Genomic DNA, 19,158 nt, shown 5'->3' with positions numbered 1-19,158 from the left:
GGATTTGAGTTTTATGTATAGTAATAGGTATGAATCTATTTGCATTTTTCTATAAGCAGACCTCCAGTGTGACCAGCACCATTTGTTGAAGATGCTCTGTTTTTTTTTTTTTTTTTCCCAGTGTGTATTTTTTGCTTCTTTTTAAAAATCTGGGTGGCCATATGTGTGTGGATTTATGTCTGGGTCTTCAATTCTATTCCATTGATCAATGTGTCTGTTTTTATGCCAATGACATGCTGTTTTATTACTCTAGCTCTGGAGTACAACTTGCAATCAGGGTGGTGATACCCCAGCAGTTACTTTATTGTTGAGCATTTTTAAACTATCCTGAGTTTTTGTTTGTTTGTTGTTTGTTTTTCTATGTGAAGGAGGTTTGTCCTTTCATGTTCTGTGAAGAATTATACTGGAACATTGAATCTGTAGGTTGCTTTTGGTAGGATTGCCAGTTTTACTATGTTAATCCTGAGGATCCATGAGCATGGGAGATCTTTCCATCTTCTGAGAACTTTTTCAATTTCTTTCTCTAAAGTCTTGAAGTTTTGAATCAAACAAATCTTTCACTTGTGTGATTAGAGATACCCGGAGATATTCTATATTATTCGAGGCTATTGGTGTTGCTTCTCTGATTTCTTTCTCAACATTTGTCATTTGTATAGAAGGGCTACTTCTTTTTGTTAGTTTGTATTTTTCTACTTTGCTCCCTGGTGGAATTTTAGGGTCACTTATGTATACTGTCATATCTGTAAATATACTTTAATGTAGTGAGTATTTTAGAATTTTGGTTTCTTTGAAAAAAACAAAGCACTATTATAAGAATATGTTTTTGTTTTAATCCCAGGTGTGGGGATACAGGGCTCCTTTACAGTAGCTGACTATGATTTCCCTTCTGCTCTAGCAGAGCATGATTGGCCAGCTGCACATAGTTTCTGTGATCATGTGATGTTTGGAATTCTGGGGACTTTTATATAAAGAGGCATGGTGGGTTGTTTGTTGCCATTGGTTGAGGTTTGTTAAGGAGTCATGTGCAAAGAAGAAACAACAAGAAGAAGACATTAGATATCCTGGCTGCAAAGATCAAAGTTGCACCAAGGAACTTGACGTCCCTCATCAGCAGAAAGTACAGCAGTAATGTCAGTTGCTTTCTATACTTTTTTCCTCTCCTATCTAGTGTTGAAACCATGGAAGGAAAGGGAAGAAAGAAAAAGGAACCCACAAAGCAGCTACTTTTACTTTTTCCTTTTCAAGTTGTGTCCACTTGATGGAGCTAAAACTTCAAGTACTAAAATGAATATATGTAAAGAGGACAACTGTGGCCCAGGAACAGGCAGTCAGTTCTAGGCAGGGACTGACCGGTCCACCTCTCCTCTTGTGTCCCTCTACCCTGCTCTGGAGTGCCGGGCCCTCATCCAGCAAATGTCCCCTCTGCCTTTGGTCTGAATGATTGGGATGATGATGAAACCCTAGCATTGGTGCTGGAAGTGTCTCAACAGGAATACCCAGACAGTATGAAGAAAAACAAAGTACCTAGAGACCCGCCCACAGACAAGAGTTGATGGAGACCCAGGGACTGGACACCATCCCCTGACCCCTAACTCTTGCCCTTTGATATCACTCAACTTCCTTTGGCTTTCTTCCCTGTTGGCTTCCTTCCTCTGTTTCCTCTTTTCCACTTCCCTCTGGCTGGCCCACCCATGCTCTCCATCCATCTCATCCCTGATACCACCATTGGTCTCCACCAGCTGATGTGCCCTATTGACCCCTGCACAGCACCATCTCAGCATTCCATGGGGGACTCTGGAAAGGGTGCCAATGGTAGGTGAGAGACACACAAGACAGATCATCTGGCAGCCAGGCAGCCCCAGAAGAGAGACACTCAGACAAAGGAAGTCTTCTGCTCATTCCTTCTTACAGATAGATATATTAACTCATCACCCTTCCCCTATAATAATGATAGGAAAGGTGGAAATGGGAAAATTTCCTTCTTAGTACCCTAAGAATCTGAGCCTTCAATGTTAACCTTTTTTTTTTTTTTAAGTAAAACATACTTTTATCAAGCCAAAAAACTCAAAATCAGCATACATGGCAACATTGGCTCTGAGGATGGCATCTCTGGTTTGGAGACAGGCAGGCTGGCCATGGTATGAAGGACAAGCAAAGAGATGGATTTCTGCTGTTTTCTGGCCTCCAGCTCCTTGGAGAGACCGGGGATATGAGCCAGAGGGAGGTGACAGGGGTTGCAGGTGACAGCCTGGCTTTAGACAATGAGACCCTGACCTTGCTGTAATCCTTTTGCTTCCACCACAATTGGTCTGTTTGAAATCTTGAGGTGGCTCTGTCTTTGGAGATCTTTGGCTGATACCCAAGATTTGAGTTTAGGGAGTGCGAGCAGGCTCGGCAGATGAGGCACCTGTGCTCTGCAGGTGTTGACAAGATCCACCATCTGTAATGTCCTTGGCACAGTAAAATCAAATGTCAGTTAAAAAAAAAATGGATACACCAGCTTGCTTCTTAGGTCCACTTCCTTGGAATATTTTTTTTCAACCCTTTACCCTGAGGTAATGTATATCCTTGCTATTCTGGATATATCAGAAAGATGGATCCTGTTTTCAAATCCATTCTGTTAGTCTATGTCTTTTTAATGGAGAATTGAGACCATTGATATTGTGATATCAATGACCAATGATTGTTTATTTATGTTACTTTATTGTTGTTATTGGTGGTGATGGTGATGTGTGCACACACATACATTCTTTCCTTCTTTTGATTTTGTTAGCCTGAGATCGTTTCTTTACTGTGTCTTCACGGATGTAGTTACCCTCCTCAGAATAGAGTTTTCTTTCTAACACCTTCTGTAGGATTGGGTTTGTAGATAGATATTGTTTAAATTTGGGTTTATCAAGGAAAACTTTCCTCCTTCCCTCAGTTTTCAAGACAGAGTTTTTCTCTTTAGCTCCAGCTGTCTTGGAACTCATTCTGTAGACCAAGCTATCCTCGAACTCACAGAGATCTGTCTGCCTTTGCCTCCTGAGTGCTGGGATTAAAGCTGTGTACTGCCTTTACCCAGATATCATGAAATTTCCTATTTTATCCATCTATGGTGATTGAAAATTTTGCTTAGTATAGACTCAGTCTTGGCTGGCATCTGTGGTCTCTTGGAGTCTCCCAGCCCCTTTTGGCTTTTAGAGTCTGTCATAGTTAGGGTTTCTATTGCTGTGAAGAGACATCATGACCATGGCAACTCATATGAAGAATAAATATTTAACTGAGGCAGGCTTACAGTTCAGAGGTTTATCCCATGATTGTCTTGGCAGAAAATGTGGCATCATGCAGGCAGACATGTTTCTAGAGAAGGAGCTGAAAGTTGTATGATGTGAAGGCAGCAGAAGGAGACTCTGTATCACACTGGCCATAGCTTGAGCATATGAGACCTCAAAGCTCACCTCCACAGCGACATTTTCCTCCAACAAATCTCCACATCTACTCCAACAAGGCCACACCCTGTGGATCAAGCATTCAGGCATAGGTGCTGATTTCTTGATTTGTCTTGATTGGGTAGATAGTTTGTTCCTTGTTTTTTTGTTTCCTCTGGATTTTGGGGAAGTATGATGGCCGTGTGCTGCCTGCTATGAAATGTCCTTTGGACCTGATAGTTGTGGCCAGTAGAGACTCCAGGTGAAATGTGATTTTGGATATTGGTACTTGGATTTTGGATTTTGGATATTCCTGACACTTAGGAATGAGAATTGGCTAGGGGTCTGAAGGGATTCACAAAAGAGAGGAAACAGAGTGTTTCACCAGGAGCTGCTGATTTTATCTTTTGGGATTGGGGGGGCAGTGAAGAGAGGACACCCCAGAACGTCTCCTACAGAGCTGGGGATGAAACCAGGCAGTTGGATCTAGAGGAACAGAAAGAGAAAGGGAAGATCTACAGATAGCCTACATGCTTCTGCGGCAAGAGTACCCTGTGGGTCAGCAGGGGAGTGTATGCTGGAGTTAGGGGCAGGGAAGTTAGGAGGGGGAAGGTCTGTGGAATCCACAAGAGATGTGGACAAAAGGAAGAGAGGAATCAGTTGTTCTGTTCTGTTCTCTTATTTAGTTAACATTCTTTTAAAATCAATAACTGTCTTTGAAATCTAAGTCATCTCACATGTGGGGTTTAGTATACAGAGAAATAAATTTCGTTCTGACAATTTCTTCCATGTAAGTCATCATCCTAGCCCAGAGGTGGTGGCACATGCTTTCAATTTCAGAACTCTGGAGCAGGGGCGGAGAGGAGGAGGGGAGGAGGGGAGGAGGGGCAGAGGGACAGAGGCAGAGGGATCTCTGAGTTTGAGGCCAACCTGGTCTACTGAGCAAGTTCTAAGACTGCCAGGCTACACAGAGAAACCCTGTTTCGAAAAAGCAAAAACAGTGTATGTGAGTATGTGTATGAGTGAGTGAGACAGACAAGACAGACAGGCAGAGAGATAGAGACAGACAGACAGAGATAAGAGGCACACACACACACAGAGAGAGAGAGAGAGAAAGAGAGAGAGATGGTTCAGCAATTAAAACTTTACATGGTTTTAGAGGGCTCAAGTTCACAGCTTACAACTACCTGTAACTCCATCTCTGGAGGGATCTGACATTCTCTTCTGAACTCTGTAGGCACCTCCACTCACAAGTACACACACACACACACACACACACACACACACACACGCATGCTCACAAGTACAGTCATTCGCATACACATAATTAAAAATAATATTCTTTTTAAAAAAGGAGAAAAGAGTGAAAGAGGAGGAGAGGGGGAGAAGGGGAGAAGGGAGGGAAAGAGGTGGGGAGGGAGAGTAAAGAGAGAGAGGAAGAGGAGGGAGAGTAGAGGGGGAGGAAGATAGAGAGAGAGAGAGAGGTGGGAAGGGGATGGAGGGAGAGAGAGCCAGAGCCAGAGAGACACAGACAGAGAGAGAGAGAGAGATAGCGACAGAGACGGGTTCCCAGGAAAGAAAAGGAGTTAAACCTACTGAGGGTTTGTCAATGAGAGATGGGCGGGGCGGGTTACTGGAAGACTTGCTGGCCAAGCCCCGCCCCGCCCCAAGACTGTTTCCCAGGTAACGGGGTAAACAGATTCAGTCCACTCTCCTTTGGCTGGAAGCAGTCCGCGGGGAGTACTGGGAGTTTGTGAGAGTGGGGTTCCCCGAAGCTTTGCAAACTTCAGCTGAGATGAGTTCCCTGGAAGGGATGAGGACTCCCTGAAATCATGGAGGTGGGCGTTACCCAAGAATGAAATGGTGATTTAAGAGACAAGGTACTTAGGGGATCAAATTCTCCTGCGGAGCTCGAAATGAGACTGGGACAAGATCCAAGATGGAGGGAGAGGCTGGCATCACCAGAAACAAACTCCCCACCCTGTCATGTTCTTGGAGTTGGATTAGAAAGACATACGATTCCTAGGACACCCATGGAGATGGATAATTTAGGACTCCACAGAGGTTCTGTCTTTCAGGAATCAAACCCTCTGGGTGTGCTACCAGAAACAGTGGGGTTAGATAACGGGAGCCTTCCACCTGGGCTTTCCTACGGAGGGACACCGCAGCCTCCGTTGGGCACAGAGTATGAAAGTACACAGGCCGCTGAATGCATAAGGAGGCCTGCGGTCTGTGGATCTGCCGGGATGGATGCTGTAGTGGAAAAACAGCCTGCTGTAGGTTTTGAACTCGGAAAAGAACTGGGAAAAAAGCCCCCCTGTGTTATAGAGAAGTCCTACAGAAAGACACCTCCTGAGAAGGTAGACATTGGGTTGCCTCAAACCCAGGAACCAGGTGAAGTCAAGAACGCAGAGCCTCAAATAGGTTTCGTACCAGAACTTTCTGAGTTTCCAGTTGCCCAACAACCTGAAGAGGAGATGGAGCCCATTGACACGGAACCTGGAGAGCCTCCCTCCCACATCAGACCCGTATATCATGGGAAATTCTTTGATCGGGTGTCTTGCCTGCCAAGTGTAAGTTTTCATTGTTGTGTTTGTTTGTTTGTTGTTTTTCCTGGAATTTCCCCTTGATATAGTGGGCAGCTTGTTTGTGTTTGTGGAGACAAATAGCAGTTTTGATGGGGTTCAGTCTTAGAGTTATTGCTGTATTGAAACACCGTGACCAAAGGCAAGTTGGAGAGGAAAGGTGTTAGTATTATTGTTATTTATTAGTAATAATTTTTGGTTTTTCTAGACAGAGTTTCGTTGTATAGGCTTAGCTGTCCTGGACTTGCTTTGTAGACCAGGTTGGCCTCGAACTCACAATGCCTGCCTCTGCCTCATGCACCACCACTCCCAGATATTATTATTATGAGTTTTTTGAGACAGGGTTTTTCTGTGTAGCCCTGGCTGTCCTGGATCAGGCTGTCCTCCAGCCCAGATATTTGCCTGCCTCTGCCTCTGGAGTGCTGGACTAAAGGCCTGTACTACCACTGCCCTGCACCAGTATAGATTCTAATAACCCTTTTGCTATTGGACTCTTCAGAATTTACTTAGATTTCTTCTGATTCCCTGCCCTCCTTCCTAGGTGTTAGCCTGTGGCTGTTCACACACCTGTGATTTTTCTTGATTTCCTTCCCTCTTCTCCTCTGTCTTTTGCTTTCTCCCCACTCTTCATTTTCTCAACCCTCTTACGCATTGACATTCTCAGGATTCCTGATGTTCACATGGTGAGTGGGGAAAGGCCTTTCTTTTTATGTTCATTATTCACTCACGATATTGTCTGTTCTTCCAGCAAACACTTTGCAGTCATCATTGTGCACAGGGCAACATGAGATGGAAAGCATATTATGTCCCCTGCCAGTTACAGAAACAGACAGCTAAGCAAATGTTTCAGAGGTCAGAAGAAAGATAAGAAAGGTTTCTTCCTTCATAGAAATGCACCACAAACCTCAGAGAAATATTTTACAAACAGAATTGGCAAAAAGCTGTAGGATGGAAAGATACCAGAGCTGGGTGAGGTTGTCATGGATTTATGCTAACTTGGGCTACCAGGTGAGACCCTGCTCAAAAATCAACACAAAAACCAATCAAACCAGAAACAAATGGAAGGTGGTGGCCTCAGCGGAAGACTGCCTGCTTAGCATGCAAGAAGTTCCGCATTCTAGCCATAGTACTGCTGCTCTCCTCCCCCTCCCCCCAATATGGGAGCAATAAGCCACAGGTAACCAAAAATGTTCCTGCTTTATTTTGTTTTTGAGACAGGGTGTTGTGCTATGTAGTCCATGCTGCCCTCGCACTTGCATACTCCAAGAAGAGAAGACTTCCTTCCTTCCTTCCTTCCTTCCTTCCTTCCTTCCTTCCTTCCTTCCTTCCTTCCTTCCTTGTTGTGAGACAGGATCTGTCTATGTATTTCAAGCTGGCCTTGAACTCTTCATTTTCTTGAGCTAGTATTCTCAGACTTCAGAGCTAGACAGAGCTAGGGTTGTGCAGTAAAGAGATGATTTTTTTTTTTTTTTAATTTTTGAGGGTTTTTCTGTGTAGCCCTAGCTATCCTGGATCATGCTGGCCTTGAACTCAAAGATTCCTTTGCCTCTTCGTCTGGAGTGCTGGGTCAAAGGTGTGCACCACCACTGCACAGTGAAGAAATGATTTTTGTTGTTTATTTTTCAGACAGGCTCTCATATAGTCCAGGATGATCTTAAATCCCAATCCTGCTTCAGCCTTGAATCTCCTTTGTTTCAGTAGTCCTAAAGCATTGTGGGTAGAGTTCCCATGCTGATATTTGAAGATAAAACTCTGCTAAGAGCTTATAGGCATCCTTCAGAGTTTGTCTAGATGCAGGGGACTTTTGTTCCCCTTGGGGTTTAGTTTGTACTTTTTTCTTGAGCTATTCTGCTTTCTGGTCTGTCTCTAGATTCCCCCAGCCACGGCTTCTCTTGGGTGTGCTGTTCTTTTTTCTGGGTTGGTTCTCTTTGCTTATGGCTTCTGATCTGGCCTCAAACACATGTGTATTCTAACCTTTGATTTCTGGTTGGCTGGTTGACTTGACACAAGCTAGAATTATCTGAAAGGAGGGAGCCTCAATTAAGAAAATTCCTCCAGAAAATCCAGCATTATTTTAGTGATTAATGAGAGAGGGTCCAGCCCATTGTGGCTGGTGCCATCCCTGGGTTGGTGGTCTTGGAGTCTATAAGAAAGTAGGCTGAGATAGCCAGGTAGCAGGCCAGTAAGCACCACCCCTCCATGGCCTCTGTATTAGCTCCTGCCTCCAGGTTCCTGCCTTGTTTGAGTTCATGTACTGCTGCCTTGGTTGATAATCAGTGATATGGAATGTAAGCTAAAATAAACCCTTTCCTCTCCAACTTGCTTTTTGGTCATGGTATTTTATTGAAGCAATAAAAACCCTAACAAAGACAACTTCCAAAGTGAGTAGTTCTAAAATGTTTGCTTCTGCCACCTTCCACCCTTCCCTCCCTCCCTCCTTCCTTCCTTCCTTCCTTTCTTTCTTTCTTTCTTTCTTTCTTTCTTTCCTTTTTTTTCTCTCTCTTTCTTTCTTTAATATATATTTTTTGAAGCAGAGTCTCATATTACTCTGAAGTGCAGCCTAGCCTGGAACTTAATAGTAGCATTTCAAGCTTGCTCACATTGATCTCACATTGATGCTTCTGCTTCAGCCTTCCCAGTTGACAAGATTATAGTTGTGAGCCATCATGCAAGCATAACATGTTTTCTGTCCCCTACCACTCTCTGTCTCTCCCTCCCTCCCTCTTCCCCTCCCTCCCTCCCTCCCCTCCTTCCCTCCCTCCCTTCCCTTCCTTCCCTCCCTCCCCTCCCTCTTTCCAGCCTTCCTCTCTCCCTCCTCCTTTCCTCCCTCCCCCTCCGTCTTTCCCTCCCTCTCTCCCTCCCTCCCCCTTTCTCTTTTCCTCCTCCCTCTCTCCATTCTTCTCTTTGTAGCCCATGCTGACTGCAAATTGGTGTGCTTTCTGCCTTAGCTTCTTTTAAAGGACAGCAAAAAGAATGTTAAGGAGACAGTGACTAGTTGGGTGGGGTGGCTCAGGCCTGTAATCCCAGTTTTCAGGAGGCTGAGGTAGGAGGATTGCCACAAATTCAGGCTTTCCTGGATATTATTAGAATAAGAAATTATGTCAAAAAACAAAAGAAAACAAATCAGACAGTGACTAGCTAACAGTGTATAAACATGGCTAACAGAAAGATGAAGTTTATACTTTTCTGTGATTCTGCCACCAAATGCCCTTCTACACAGTTATTTCAACATTAAAAAAAATGGTCTCTTCATTTATTTAATAAACAAATATTTCACTATAAAGACAAAGCTATTTTGTTTGGTATGGGATTGAACCCCTGTAAGATTGTTTTCACTGAATTATTGTATAGGCAAGCTTTTTCACTGCTATTTTTGGTTTGCAAAGTTCAGAAATAAGACTTAAACTATCAGAAGAAAGATTAACCAGAAAAGTGGCACATCATTTATAGGTACAGGCGTTCACAGAAAATAACTGAGCCTCGAATTGATTGCTGGACTCAGGGACTTACTACTTTTAACAAATGAGGTTTCGAAGCTGGCCACAGTGGCTCATAACTGTGAATCCCAGCTACTCAGACCTGAGGTGAGAGGATGGTAAATTCACACCAGCAATACAGAGGGGAGTACAGAGGTGGGAGAAGGAGGGTGGGAAAAGAAGGAGAGGATGGAGGGGGCAGTTAGAGAGAGGGGGAAGAGGAGAGAGAAAGAGAGTTTTCAAGGAATTGCTGGAACCAGAGTCGAACAGTTCTTGAGTGGGGACTGAGGATTGAAAGAAAACAAAAGACAAAACAAAACAAAAAAAAAAAAAACAAGACACTACACATGGGATCTGTTCAAGAGGGATTTTAGTAGAAAACTAGGCAGTCGGTTTATTCCACAGTCCCTTTTTATAGTCAGAGCAAAGCACTTTAATACAATGAAGTTCATTGAGAAGTCAAACTTGTTTACCTTGACCACCTGTCTGTGTGATCCACACACCAACAAAAGGAAGTGAACTTGGCAAAACATCCTCTCTATCCCTGTCTCCAAGCGAAGGCCAGGGTGAAAACATTTTTCACTGAGAGCTCAATAATAAAGCATCCTGACAAACAAGCAGCTCTCCACAAGGAATGATAGACTGTGAAGATCCAGCAGGAACTATTAGGGGGAATAATGCAAAATACAGCCCATTTTGGTAGAGATTGTATGTACTTTACCTGTCAACTTGACACAGCCAGAAGCAGTGGATCTCATCCTTCCTATTGCTGCGATCCTTTAAGATAGTTCCTCATGTTGTAGCAACCTCCAACCATAAACTTATTTTTGTTGCTACTTCACAACTGTAGTTTTGCCATTATGCATCATAATATAAATATTGATATGAAGATTATCTGATATGCAGCCCCCATGAAAGGGTCATTTGACCACTCCAAAGTGTTTGTGACCCATTGGCTGAGAACCATTGTCCTAGAATCACCTTAGAAGGGAGTCTTTTTTGAGATGTTGCCCAGATTACATTGACCTGTAGTGCTTACAACACATCTGTACAGGGATTGTCTTGATTGTTAATTGATGGAGGAGGGCCCAGCCCACTGTGGGCTGGACCATTCCATGGGCAGGTGGTCTTGGGCTGCATAAGAAAGCTTAAGCATGAGCTTAGTGGACCATCAAGCAAAGTTCCTCCATGCCTTCTACTGTACTCTCTTAACTGTGAGCTCCTTGGTCAGAGCTTGGGATGTGTACAGGAGCAGGTAAGTCTGCTTGAGTTTCTGCCCCAGCTTGTCTGATTGATAGATTGTTACCTAGATGTGTAAGCAAAATGTTGGTTTTGGTTAGTGTTTTTTCACAACAACAGAATGAAAAGCAGAAGTATGTTTATGCAGGATCATCTCAATGGGCTGTTCTGTTGCTTTTGCTGGGTTTGGGGAACTTTATAAGAGCAAGTCGAAATCTTGCTTTAAAGCAGAGCAAAGAATAAGGAAAGAGAATCATGTGTGTCTATTGGTTCTTGTTTCCCTCAGCTCAAAATTCCATTGGATATTTTAGGTGATTTATTTTTATTTTTAGAAGATACTTTAAAAATTTAAAGACTGGGTCTCGAATCCTAGGCGAGTCTCCGACTATCTATGTAGCTGTAGATGACCTTAAATATCTAATTCTCTTGCCTTTACCTCCCAAGTATAGAGATTACAGATGTACACCATCATGCCTGATTTATGCAGTGCTTGTAGTCAAACCTAGGACTTCATGCATGTTAGACCAACTCCCTACCAACTGAATTACATCTCTAGCCCCTGTTCATTTTATTTGTTTTGGACAGGATTTTGCTATTTTAATTCTTGCTGGCCTTGAACTCTTGGGAATCCCCTTACCTCAGACTATTGAGTTCTGGGATTACAGAAATGATCCACCATGCTTAGTTCCCAATTCTTTCCACTTTTAAAAGAGTAATGTTCACATTATACAAATGATATGTGTTATGTTTCTTGGAGTACATTCTTACAAGCTTTGCTATGAGCAAAGGAAGGGCAGATACGACCCAAGTTACAGAGCAAGTGGTCAAAGCCAAGTAATAACTGGATCATTCTTTCTAGGGTCACAAGTAACATGCCCACACGTATCAAAAATGTGTTTGCTGCACTTATGTGAGAATTTGTTCAAGTCTAGAGGCTGAGGCAGTGGAAGTGTGAGTTAGGGACCAGCCTAACCTGGAAGCACACAGATATGCTTCATACATTTGGACATGAAATCATTAACCAGTGAAAAATGTTAGAATTATTTGTGGCAATGCATGGTAATACTTATAATCCCAGCACCCAGGTGGCTGAGGTAGGAGGATCACCATAAATTTGAGTGAAACTTTCTGTCAAAAAACATAGACAAAAAGCGTGTTGACATGGCACACATCTGTAACTCCAGCCCTAGAGAGGTGGAAGTTCCAGGTCATCCTCGACTGTAGATCCAGTTCCAGACCTAAACAAACCAGAAAAAGAAACTCCATGTTTCCAACAGGTAAGCTCTTCAAAATGTCACAGAATTACTGGATGCATTTCTGCTATTTGTTTGTTTGCTATTTATTTAATTGTTCATTTATTTTATTGTAGTAGCATTTGAGGTACCGGCCAATTTTGAAATAAATCCTGTTCTTTAAAAATTGTATCTTCACCTTGAAATGATCAATGTTTTTTTGTTTTTTTTGTTTTCCCTCTAAGGCGGGAAAAGTTAAGCCCGTTGGATACAGAGTAGCAGACTGTTTGACTGAAAAGCTTCCCAGGGTGAGCTCTTCTCAATTTTTCTGTTTGTACCTTGAATATGAGCAGTAGGAGACTGAAAATCTGAAGATTTAACATGGTCAATGTTGAACTTTTACTATATTTTGGTGACACCTATTGATTTTGTCCAAGAAAATGAAAATGAAAATTTCCATTTTTTAGTTTACCAAGAACTCTAGGATTCAATGTGTTTTTGTGGGAATAATGGGATGGTTTATTACCTGTATACTTTCTGGGAAAAGAGTCTGTATGAATATATACCACATGTGTGAGAGTGCTCATGGAGGCCAGAAAAGACATTGACTCACTTGAAGCTGTAGTGATAGGTAGGTAGATGCCAGCCCTCTGGTGTAGGTGCTGCGAACAGAGCTCGGGTCCTCTGCTAATGCAGCAAGTGCTCCTAATCACTCAGCCGTTTCCAGCCCCTAATTATAGTCCTAAAATGTTTTAAAATTATGTTTTATTTTATCTGCCTGAGTGCTTTGTCTGTATTCATGGGTGTGCACAAGGTGCATGCCTGGTGTGCGAAGAGGTCGGAATCCCCTGGAACTGGAGGTTGGGAGCCACCTGTGGGTGCTGGAACTGAACCTGGAACCTCTGGAAAAGCAGTAAGAGCTCTTAACCACTGAATAATCTCTTCAGCTCCTCAAAGTATAATATTTAAAGTATTTTATGTCTGCCAGTGAACAAGTTTTAGGGGACGTGTCCTCACTTGTAGATGCAGTTCCTTCTTCACTCAGGAAGCCCCTGCTGCTTGGGGAAGTTGAGTCAGTATCTTAATTTGTGCTTTATGGTTCTTGTCTCACTTTTGCCAGCTTATTACTCCCCCTGAGGTAAAGAAGTTTTACAACTTCAGATATCCACCTCCTGGAGCAGAAAGAGTATTTTATGGCAGAGCGAATGATCCCCACATTGCACCTTATTTGACACATGGACTGCAGTCTAAAAGTTCAGCATCGGTAAACCTTTGTTTTTCTTTCGCTACTAATTATTAATTTACCAAGTTAGAAAGTTGAACAAATGAGAGTGTTAAGTGAAATTTATAATTCCCATGTGTATTTTCTTTCTTCCTCTATCCTCTACAAACACTGTTTTAGATTTTACTGTTCCTCAGATGGTATGAGGTAGGGGCATCCCATTTTCCCAGTAAAGAGAAATGTTGTCATGCCTTGTTAGCCATGAAGAGAACAGGCTTGGCACCTCACTAGAGACAGTAAATATAGATGAGTGGACGTGGATCAGAAAATATTTGATACTGACTGCCAGGATAGAATTGTCGCCCAACTGCTTGCTCGTCTACCTTCCTATCTTTCCTTCTAGATCTGTTATCTGCTTTTTTTTTTTTTTTTTTTTGTTTAAAAGTTTTGGTGGGGCGAAAGCTAGAACCCAGGGTATTATGTGTCCTGGGTAAATACTACTATTTAGTCCCATCACAACCCTCTGACTGATTAGTGATTAATCTTTTTTTTTGTTATTGTTTTTTTTGTTTAAAAGCTTTTCTCACAGTGTGTGTGTGTGTGTGTGTGTGTGTGTGTCTGTGTGCCTGTGTGCACGTGTGCTATAGTACCTGTGTGGCGGACAGATGAGAACTTGGGGGAAGGCAGTTCTTTTTTTCTTTTTTTCTATCAAGTGATTTCTGGGAATAAACTCAGATCACCAGCCTTGGAAACAAGCTCCTTTACCTGCTGAGCCACCTTCCTGGTCTTAAAAAAAAATTCATTAATTAATAATTATTATATGTGTATGTCTCTATATGTTTGTGATATATGTGTGGCCATGCATGTAGGGACCCAGAGGACAACTTTGTGGACTTGATTCTCTCCTTATTTTACCTGGGGTAAAAGCTCTGGGGTAAAAGTTAAATTGGCAGGCTTTTGTGACAAGTGCCTTCCACTTGCTGATCCATCTCCCAGGCCCTGTATTTGTTTATTTTTGAGGCAATGTATCATGCTCAGCATCTCTCTCTCCTGTTTTTCTCTTCCTATCTATCTCTCATTTTTTTTGTTTGTTTTTTGAGGCAGGATTTCTCTATGTGGCCCCAGCTGGCCTTGGAATTTTCGCTGTAGACCAGGCTGGCCTGGAATTTAGATCTGCCTGCGTGTGCCTCCTGTGTGCTGGGACTAACAGCATATGCCACCATGCCCACTGTTTTCTGTCATTTTTATCTTTTGTTCTTCATATTTTTACTCTGTAGTCCAGGTGGACCTCAATTCTCTGTCTCTGCTGTTAAGGGCTGGATTAATAGTATTGTGTCATCAAGCCCTATTTGGGACGCATGTGTTTGAGAAAGTTTGTGGAAATGGTTTGTGTCCTGTGCTTATCATGTGTGCTTTTATTTTAAAATTTTATTTTATTTATTTCTTACAATTCACTGTATCCCCTCTGCAGCCCCCTCCCTCATCTCTTTCCAGTCCCACCAACTCTCCTCCTCCTCCTTCTTCTTCTATGCCCCTCCCCTAGTCCATTGACAGGTGAAGTCTTCCTCCCCTTCCATCTGACCCTAGCATATTAGATCTCATCAGGACTGGCTGCATCATTTTCCTCTGTGGCCTGGTAAGGCTGTACCCTACAGCCGGAGGTGATTAAAGAGCCTGACACTGAGTTCATATCAGTGACAGCCCCTGTAACCTACTGTTCTTGAATATTTGAGTCAATAACACTTTCCATAACCTTTTAGCACTGCTGAAACTTTCTTTTCTTTTCTCTTCTCTTCTCTTCTCTTCTCTTCTCTTCTCTTCTCTTCTCTCTCTCTCTCTTTCTTTCTTTCATACTGGGGATAGAACCCATGGTGTACCTGCTTGTTAGGAATTGCTCTGTTGCTGAGCTACATCTGTAGCTTTTTTTTTTTTGTTGTTGTTGTTTGTTTTGTTTTTTTGTTTTTCAAGACAGGGTTTCTCTGTGTAGCATTGGCTGTCCTGGAACTCAACCTGTAGACCAGGCTGAAATCATCCTCTGTACCACCCCCCTCCTCCCCATCCCCTAGGGCTGGGATTAAAGGTTTGTGCCACCACACCCTGACCTCTAGGCATTTTCCTTTTTTTTTTTTTTTTAAGCTTTGTACCCCACTCCCTCTGGCTCTAGGGCTTGAATTTACAGCCTCACTTCAGTACTGAACTATATCCCCATCCAGCCTTATACTTTCTGTCATAGTCCAAGTCAGCCAGAGCTTGGTGCCCTGGTGCTTCAGTTCCCCCAGGAGCTAGCTGAAGTTCTGGATCTGCTTTGTTAAACTTTTCATTTTGATGGTTCATCAGAAAGTGAGCAAAGCCAATGAAGATGGAGAAATATTACTTTAATCATATTTTCTTCTTATTAGGATTTTAGTTTTTTTACATATACTTGTTTTGATACATATGCATTTTATAATTTCTTTAGGCGAGCAAATTGGTAAACCCGGAGCCCCTTACCTCTTTTCAACAGAAAATTAAAGAAAAAAAAGAATCTATATATTTTAGCAATCAACGATCACCGTTGGGGAAATCTCATGATCAAACACCAGGCTTGCCTAAAGGACTGGATGTAATCAACACAACATTTGGGACACTAGTTATCAGAGGTAGTAAAAACAAGGGGCAGGGGGAGGTGAGAAAATATGTTGTATGAAATTGGATTAAATATGTCATTGGTATATATTTTGTTAATGGTGTGGAAAATTGTTAAGAATGAAAGATGCTCATCCTCTTCACACATGTTGTTTTTTCTGCTTGAGCCATTCTCTCCTCCCTGTCCTGATTAAGGTGGCTTTCACATCCTCTCTGCCCTAACTACAGTCCCCCCTTTTTTTCCCCATTTTTAGCTCACAGTTTTCTGCTTTTATTTTAACCCCCAATTTTTTCAAAGTCTGTATCTTAACATAGTAGGATTGACACCGAGAGAGTAATACTTGTAGTCCTCCATGTAGAAGTAAAAAAAAAAAAATAAAATAAAATATATATATATATATATACATATATATATACACATATATATATACATATATATATATATATATATCATAGCAAGAACTCTCTCTTCCTCCTTCCCTCTCTTCCTTCATGTCATTCTTTTTAGGTTACTTTTTGAACCCAATTCTTATAGGGTTTCTGTGTGGCAGCCACAGCAGTAAAAATTCAGTTTATGCAGTGGAGATTCAGTTAAGTATAGCAGACATAATATAGTGACTGAAGAGTCTCAGAGAACCTGGCATCAGGATAAACTGTGAGAGCTATGTCTTCCCTGAATATCTGCGTTGATGTATGTTTTTCTTTGTTTGATTAAGCTCAGGCCCTTGCATGCCTGCATAGTAATCTAACACTGGGGAGAATGTATCTTTGTAGACTTCACCCACCCCATTTCTGAGATAAGATCTTGTTCATGAACCCAAATTGGCTTCAAACTCATCCGTGTTTGAAAGACAGAAGGCCAAGTTAGCTTCAAATTTATGACAAACCTCTAAGTTCAACTTCCCAAGTGCCAGTTTACAGACATAGGACAGCACACCTCATTTCTCAACATATACAGTTTATAATGGAATTGGTCACAGACCTTTTCAATTTTTATATAACTTTTTATTTATTACTTGGTGGGAGGGGGCACGTATGTCATAGTTCTCAAGGAGGTCAGAGGACATTTTTGTGGATTCATTTCTCTCCTTTTACCTTATGAGGCTATGGGAATCAAACTCAGGTCAAGTTGAGCAGAATGCTTTTTATCTGTGCCACTTGCCAGCTCTACTTTTTCTTTCTTTCTTTTTTTTTTAAATATGCTTTTTAAAAAAGACTTATCATGTTGCTAGGTCTCATGAAACTAAAAAGATCATAAGATTATTTTCTTACAGATAGTAATATTTACTCTGTAAAGAAATTATTATTGGAATGCAACAGTCTGCCATGCTAACTTACTGTCTCAGCTATAGAGGTAAAATCTGTTAAAATTTGAACTGTGGAAGTTCTTCTCATTTTGCTTTAGTAAATATATGTTTGTTCTGTTTAAAAATGTACTTTAAAAAAGATAAAGTATCTTTTTTTTAGGTTAATTTTTGTCATCTTGACACAAGCTAGGGTCACACTTGAGAAAACACCTGCATCATATTGGCCTGAAAGCTAGTTTGTGAGGTATTTTCTTGATTCATAATTGATTGGAGAGGTAGCTCAGTGATTTGGAATGTGTTCTAGTCTTCCAGAAGACCTGAGTTGTGTTCCCAGGACTCACAAGAGTGGTCACACCTTTAACTCCACCAGCTCGAGGACATCTGACACCTCTGGCCTTGTAGAACACCTGCACACCTGCACTCATGTGCACATTCCCACACATAGACATATAAATAAATATAATTAAAATATTAAAAAAACAAGCTAAATGAGTCATGGAGAGCAGCCAAAAATCAACATTTCTTCTTCTTCTTTTTTAAAGATTATTTCTGCTTTATTTCCTGCCTCTAGGTTCCTGCCCTTCTTGAGCTCTTATCCTGACATCTTTCAGTAACAGACTGTGACCTGGGATGTATAAAATAAATAAACCCTTTCCTTCCCAAATTGCTTTTGGTTATGGCCTTCATCAGAACAATAAAAAGCAAACTAGGAAAAATAGGAATAAAATGTCCTGTTTATGGACTCATTTGATAGAGTGTTTGTCTAGCATGTAGAAGCCCTGGTTGATCGGCAGCACCAGACAAAACAGTTGTGGTGGTGCATGCCTGTAATTCTAGCACTCAGGAAGTGTAGGCAGGAAGATCATAAGTTATTTACCCCTTCTCCAACAACAAGAGCAAAACTTCTGTTAATATGAACTTTTAAACATCATATGGGCCAGTGAGATGGCTCAGAAGGTAAGGCACTTGCTTTGCACTTCTAGAGACCTGGGATAGAGCCTGGGAGCCATGCAAAGTGCCTGCCTGTAATGCATACACACACACACACACACACACACACACACACACACACACCCCAATAATAATGATGTTAGAGACATGGTACTATAGTAATTATGTAATAACTACTATCTAATTTAATTTGCCTCTTTTTTTTTCAAGACAGGGTTTCTCTGTGTAGCCTTGGCTGTCCTGGACTTGCTTTGTACGCCAGGCTGGCCTCAGACTCACAGACATTGCCTGCTTCTGCCTCCCATAGTGCTGGGATTATAGGTGTGTGCCACCACGCCCAGCTTTGTTTGCCTTATTTTTTAATAGGGAAAGTTCTCTCTAATACTCAGCTGGGTATAATGATGCACACTTGTAATCTTAGGAAGTTGATGCAGGAGGACCAGGAATTCAAGGCAACCTTCAGCAACATAGCAAGGTAGAAACTAGCCTGGGCTAAATGAGAGCCTTTCTCAGACAAACAACCCCTGCAAACCAGTGCTTCAGAATGTGTATCAGTGGGTATGATGATTCACATATAAAAAGAAACACTGTTTCTGTTTGCTTCATCAGATTCCTGAAAGCGAACAGGCGATTATTACCTCCCTTGGAACCATCTAAGAGAGCCTTACTGGGGTTTTCTGTATGCTTGCCTTGCTTTGTGCTTATTTATATTTTTTGAGACAGGGCGTCTTTGACTGTGTATCGTTGCTTAACCTGGAACCCTGGAACACATTTTATAGAACAGGCTGACTTTGAACTCTTAGAGATCCACCTGCCTCAGCCTCTGGAGTGCTGGGATTAAAGTTGTGGACCACCATGCCTGCTACTCCCCTGCTTCTCACTGTAGTCAGTCTGATCCTGAAGTATAAGCCCCTTATGGGCTGGTAACATTGTTGTCAGAACGCTTGAAGGATATAGTCTTGATTAAGTTCAGCTAAGTTGATATACCTGGAACTATCTATTATCTGTCTGTCTGTCTATCCATCCTTCCATCCATCTATCTATCTATCTATCTATCTATCTATCTATCTATCTATCTATCTATCTATCTATCATCTTCTATCTATCATCT

At 41.9% G+C, this 19,158-nt stretch overlaps 1 protein-coding gene across 1 annotated transcript in view; it reads left to right on the top strand.

Moving 5' to 3' along the window:
* The first annotated feature begins 1,691 nt into the window (after positions 1–1,691).
* The window catches only part of Efhb (EF-hand domain family member B), a 93,685-nt gene continuing 76,218 nt past the window's right edge, over positions 1,692–19,158 (top strand). Inside the window, 6 exon segments of the mRNA XM_055614778.1 lie at positions 1,692–1,812; positions 5,138–5,232; positions 5,234–5,983; positions 12,188–12,250; positions 13,063–13,206; positions 15,623–15,803. Coding sequence (XP_055470753.1) covers positions 1,692–1,812; positions 5,138–5,232; positions 5,234–5,983; positions 12,188–12,250; positions 13,063–13,206; positions 15,623–15,803 — 1,354 coding nt within the window.

The sequence above is a fragment of the Psammomys obesus genome, unplaced genomic scaffold (genome assembly GCF_907164565.1).
Source record: "Psammomys obesus unplaced genomic scaffold, mPsaObe1.curated_primary_1811, whole genome shotgun sequence".
Classification (NCBI taxonomy): domain Eukaryota; kingdom Metazoa; phylum Chordata; class Mammalia; order Rodentia; family Muridae; genus Psammomys; species Psammomys obesus.
Note: the sequence above shows the minus strand (reverse complement) of the source record. Positions and strands in the feature narration are given on the sequence as shown.